The sequence below is a fragment of the Melozone crissalis genome, unplaced genomic scaffold (genome assembly GCF_028551555.1).
Source record: "Melozone crissalis strain CALT ecotype California unplaced genomic scaffold, PUWL_Pcris_2 ptg000027l_1, whole genome shotgun sequence".
NCBI lineage: Eukaryota > Metazoa > Chordata > Aves > Passeriformes > Passerellidae > Melozone > Melozone crissalis.
In genome coordinates, this window is record NW_026535805.1 from 31,673,495 (window position 1) to 31,679,499 (window position 6,005).

Below are 6,005 nucleotides of genomic sequence, written 5' to 3' on the forward strand. Positions count from 1 at the left end.
ATAGAAAAAATCCATTTTGGTCAATGCTTATAAAAAATAAAAGTGTACTGACAGGCCAGTCATTCCACTAAAATGGCTTCTATGTACGTGCCTGTACAGGAGACACTAAAATGTTTCCTCAACCCCACAGCTGTTGTCTTCTTATACAGGTTTCTGCAGAAGGCCACTCCATGTTTCTCCCCTGGACGAAGTGTTAATTGGCAGAAAAATCCCAATTAGAAAAACGCCAATGTCATCAGAACATGAAAGCATGGCAGGTTTGAAACTGAGAGTTGAGAGCAACTCAAGTTAAAAGTGAGATACCTGTGTTGCAGTGCTTTTAGCTGCCTTGAGATAGTTGGATACTCAGAATGGAAAAAAGCAGTCACTTGCACAAAAATAGAGCAAAATGTGCATATTAACATTAAGGTGCAGCCACTTGTGTTAAGATTCCAGACAGCTGAAAATCAAGTTGAAAGAGAAACTAGTTCTGTGCCCTGCTCCAGGCTCAGTATTTTGTCAAATTTGTATCAAGCAGGCTCCAAACTACTTAAAACTGAAACCTCCTGATTCTGTGGTGTACTGTGCTGCCCCAGGCAATAAGGCCTCACTGCCTGCAACCTCACTTCAACAAATAAGAATAAAGTTACTTCTGAAAAGTATTCATCTTCCCTGGGATAAGTTATTCATTCTTCTTTCTTGCCTACATGAAACGAGTATCACTGTAGAGATATTGCATCTCTAGATACAGTAATAGGACCTTTCAATAAAAATTATATTAAAAATAGTTTTATCAACATTTCTAGGAGTTCATAAATATAAACAGCCTTCAGCACATTTAGTAAACAGGCAATGAATAAAACCAACTGCAAAATATCCCCCCTATTTCTAGGGCTTGTCATTACAGAAAAGTCTCTGGAAAGAACACCTAATTTTGAAGACATTCAAGTCAGTCTGTGATAGCTCCAGAGGGACCATCACCTTCTGCAACATGATATGCAACAGCAGAGGATTGTTCTGAGGGGATGTTTTCTCCTGTATTCCAAAGCTCTTTTCACTTGGTCTTTAGCATCTCCTACATAGTCCTCAACATTTTGCATATTTATCTCAATAACATCAAAGGTGTCTGCCTGTTCCTCCACCAGCAGGGCCACCTGCAGAAAGAGCTCGTGAACTTCCTTAATGCGACCTTCCAGCTTCACCAGCTCCTTGTGCCGCGTCTCTATCTCATTCAAGGCTGCGCGAGCTCCCTTGACATCCGACAAGAGATTCTCGGAGAAGACATCCCATTTGCCTTGCTCAATCATCTCCTCAATCTGGTGCCCAGAAACGTCCTTGCCCATGATCTCCAGCTGCCGCTGAATTCGGATCTTGCAGTTCTCCCGCTGGTTCATCTCTGCTGCGTTGTAATCAAACATAGCGTCCTGAAATGTGTGCATGAGGTCAACGTAATGGTTCTTCGCCACCCTGGCAATGACAGACATAGCTCCGTATTTTGTTATTGCATCTTCACAGAAATCTCTCATTACCTGCAGTTTCCTGTGGATGCTCTCTCCACGGCTCTTAATGTCTCTGGCAATACAATTAGTGTCTCGTTTGATGCTGCTAAGGCGGCGCATGGAGGTGAGGAAGCGGGTGTTTTGCTTTCTGAGGCGGCTGACATCTGCTTTTAGGTGGTCGTTTTCTGCCCGGATACTCTGTATGTCCTTATGAAGGATTTCCAAGGCATAGTCCGTCTCATAAAGGAGAATGTCCTGGGGTGAATTCTCATCATCATCACTATCAGAAAATTGCTGGTTGTGTAACCTGGCAAATTCACGCAGCTCACTTAAACGGTCTTTCATGCTGCCTGTAAAACAGGAACAGGAGGAATGAGTTTGAAGTAACTAAAATATTGGTTAAAAGAGTCGAAAATTTGGCAGGGATTTGACTAAATGATCTCCAAGGTCCCTTGCAACCCTAACAATTTTGTGATTCTGTGAACTTTGTGCTTACCATTCCTTAAACTTAATAAAAAATAAATATCATCAGCCCTCTACAGAGAGCATAGTAACAACTGTCTCAACAATTATTTCACTTTCTGTTTGTGTTTTCTTTGTCAAGCAAACACTGAGTAAAGTGTGTAATAAATTCATAATTTTGTAAGAGCAGGTCTACTCTTCCTTCCCAGGAAGAAATGGAGAAGCAAACACATAGTAATTCACAACATGAAAATGCTGTAGTAAATTCATGCGTACACTAATTCTGCAGCATCTCTAAAAATATTGCTTTTTTTCTTTAATACAACAATAAAGGTTAAAAAGTTAAGGTTAAGAAGAGTAAGGACCTGTCAAATGCTGCCTTGGATTGCACCACAGTGCTGCCTGGACACAAGAAGATCATGCAATTAAACACTGCCCCGTGCACTATCACTTCCACCAAGGCTTTGCCTAGAGCCTGCATGTGCTGAATAAAAGCTGTACAATATAAAATTTAATATTCATCATTCAGTTCATGCTATCTCATAGACTATGTTATTACTGTTCATTTCCTTGGGGATTTCCCCTGCAAAATCTGTGGAAAGTTCCATAAACCCCTACCAGTTGTTTGGGGAAAGGCAGATCTAACAGCCCCACAGTCAGGTTTCAGCCCAGAGTCATTAAGGCCAATAGTGATAGACTCTTGATAATTTACAATGTCCACTTGAGACACTTCAAGCACAATTCTCTGTACCTGGAATCTTCAGAAGTCAGCCCCTTCTGACTTTGGTCACTGCTGCAAGCCTCGAGCACTTTGTTGAGTCAGATCATGAAGGAACAAGCTGGACATCAGTGAACGAGGACATGGATCAAGGCCACTTGTGCAGAGCTCCTCTCCAGTGACATGGACAGCATCACACACAATCTCTGTGATCCAGCAGATCCAGTAGAGTCTAGTTGTAAGCGGAACAGAGGGACCAAGTTGCAGTTGCACTTGCAATCTTCACCCTGGGTTTTCCCAGCTCCCCAGTGCTTAGTTCTAAAAGCCTACATTGTTTGTATCTACATACCAAAACTTATGTTTAAGGAGGTCAACATTAGCATCTTTTAGCTCTGCATTGAGGACCTGTATCTGTCTGGGATATGTCTCCACAGCCAGTGTTCACACTTTTGTCCTAACAAATGGATGCCATCTATTTAAGTGTTGCCATCACTAACTGCGTAATGCAAGGCATTTTCCCTTCATGGAAATTTACAGCAATAGCACAAGATGCAACAGACCTACGTGGAAACAAAAGAAGAGCCAGCCAGATATGAGATAGGGAGGAAGGAAAAAAATAAGAAAACCCCAAACATTTAGAAGCCATGGAAAAGGTGCCCAGAAAAGTTTTGGAATCAGCATCCTTGAAGATATTTAAAACTCTACTTGACATGGCCCTCAGCAACCTAAACTGCCTGTGTCTGTTTTGAGCAGGCCTGGATTAGACAATGTTCAAAGGTCCTGTCTAAATTTTTCTGGTAATCAGCCTTAGATAAAAAGTTTGCTAAGCTGACCATTGAACATTAAATATATTCAACGACTTGCACAAGTCTATATAAGAGACATCTAACACATTAGAATATCAAGACAGCAACTACTCTGGAGTAACAACTGCAAGTGCAAGTGCAATTGCCTTAGTTCTAAGAGTGTGAAGTTTAATAGATTAGCTGTCAGTTTTATTTTATTTTAAAATGCTACATATATTCAAATTGGAACATGTACTTCCATTTGTATTTTTTGGGCAAGATAAATCTGTCCTTGCAAATATGAAGTTCCTTCTTCAAGTCCATCATGATGTGTACCCCCAAACACACCCACAGGAAATACAGGCCAGGTGATGACTGCAGAGGTTACAACTTTGAAGGCAAATGCCCAGCAAGTACAGTCAGCTGAGGGCATGTTCAGTGCTCATCTTTTCATGTTACAGTGCTACTTACTGGTATTAATCACCACCGTGACAAGCTTTCCCATGATGCATGAGAAAACATACAAATTGTCCTGTTGCAATAAGACTGCAGCCCCAGACAACTGTGTATGACATGGGAGTTCAGACAAGAAAGAAAATCCACTCTAAAAATCAAAAACTATGCATGTGTATACACCCCCTTTCTGTTAGCCCCATACACATACAAAAGGGAGCCCTACAAACATTGCCTAACATTGCCATGCAAATGTTCTGAAGCCTGTTAACTATGCAGAAATAATCTAAGGATAAAAAGTTATTTCTATAGAAACAAGTGAATTACACACTTAGGTTTATCTTAGCTTTAACATTTGTATATCCACACTTTATCCCCATATGGGCTGTTCACATAGGACTTGGGCTCAATGATCCTTGTGTGTTCCTTCCAGCTCAGATATTCTATGGTTCTGTGATCAGAGCCTGGGGACAAATGGTGAAATGATGAAGCAGTTTCAGCACTGCATCCATATTTCCTGGCCAGCTGCTGGGAAGGAAGGCAGTGTACATTTTTTTCTTCTTGCAGCATTTATAAATGGCAGCTGCTACTTAATACCATCTTGTGGCTTACCAAAAGTCTAGTCAGTAATCTTTTCAGCCTTGAGTAGGGCCTTACAAGATTAAGCTTTTCCTTCAGTTGTTTGAGGAACAACAGATATTTCAAAACAAGTCAGTTAAAAATAATTTCTGTCAGTAGCTCTTCTCGCCCTTGGAAGGTAAAAGGAACCCACGTGGCTCATCCTGGCTCTGAATGACATGTGATTTTATTCCATGACACACAATAGACGTGACCCAAAAAACAAGTGGTGAGCAATTAGGAAATAACCTGCTCTTAGGCAAAATTACTTCATAGCTAAGTATGTGTCAGCACATTTCAGTGACTTCCCATATGGCTTGCAGAGCATGTAGTATTGATGGAAATCTACTCAGATGGACTTGCTGAATTGAACTCACTGCATTCCAAGGCAAACGGAGTGCTGCACTAGAATACAAGTCATGCATAGGTTAAAAAAGTGTTAAATTTAGCTGAAGCCTTTTGTTGAAGAGTTGGAATCTCGGATTTAATAATTTTCTAGTAGCTATCTGTTTTGTAAACAATTGTCTTAGACCAGAACTACTATTTTTGCTTGGTATCTGTTGCCCAATTTGACAATATTAATTAACTTGGGGAAAAGACTTTTTTTTTATAACAGTAGGTTAAAACAGTAGGTTACTCATCTTTCCAGAAGAGTAATTGGCTTATAGCAGAGTACTAGTCATCTTTTCAGTCCAAATTCCCTGTCTTCCCAACCATGCCCATCACAGGTGGCACAGCAGGCTTGAATTTTTCAAATTATTCATCTTTTTTTCTTTCTTCTCCTTTGTAAGAGCCTGAAACAAAAAAGTTATAATCTAATGATTAGGACAGTTTGCCTTCTCAAGCTGTTCTAAGACCACATATGTGTACTAACCCTAAGATTAACAACTATGACAGAGATCAGCAGTTCAAAATCTTTTTGTGGCCTCACTGAAAGGAAGTTATCCTATCTGGAATTTTTTGGATTTCACAATGTTTAAAAATAGACAAAATGTATTCAGGAACTAAAATCCATCAGTTAACACTGAATGCCAGTTATAAAGCTACAGAAATCCATCAAGAAGTTGCAAGTGTATCTGAAGACTACACTACCCAGCTCACAGGCTCATCAAAGCCTGTGTACAGCAGAAGACCACCTTTAAACTTTCCATCACCCTAGAGAAAAAGATCTGCAGTTACAAATGCCTCAGGATATTATTTTTTCCCAAAAAATCCCTGTCCTGTGCCAGGACAAGTTATTTATTACAAGCTGATATATTCAGAGAAGTAGGGATGACTCCATTCTTTGCAGGCTACTTCTGCATCTGGCAGAAACTCCAAGTCTCCACTAGTTCCTTTCCTACCATAAAGTCTAGGAAAAAGCTAGGGGGGGAAATGATTCTGATTGTTGCCTCCAATTAAAAGAAATTAGGCAATAATTTCTAGAATACTGATAGCTTTGGAGGTTCTTCTTTGACTATCTCAGTTTCTTTACCAGTATTCAATCTCTTC

The 6,005-nt window shown here is 40.2% G+C and overlaps 1 protein-coding gene across 1 annotated transcript; it reads right to left on the minus strand.

Moving 5' to 3' along the window:
* Positions 1-956: 956 nt before the first annotated feature.
* On the minus strand, positions 957-2,805 carry STX11 (syntaxin 11). The gene is made up of 2 exons (XM_054280484.1): positions 2,692-2,805; positions 957-1,828 (listed from the first exon to the last, which is right to left on the minus strand). Exon 2 carries the CDS (start codon positions 1,821-1,823, stop codon positions 957-959), a length of 867 nt encoding a protein of 288 aa, XP_054136459.1. The 5' UTR covers positions 1,824-1,828; positions 2,692-2,805.
* Between the last annotated feature and the right edge of the window lie 3,200 nt (positions 2,806-6,005).

What these genes read in the sequence shown, in the direction of transcription:
- STX11 (XM_054280484.1), bottom strand. Translation starts at nt 1,823, where the DNA reads ATGAAAGACCGTTTAAGTGAGCTGCGTGAATTTGCCAGGTTACACAAC.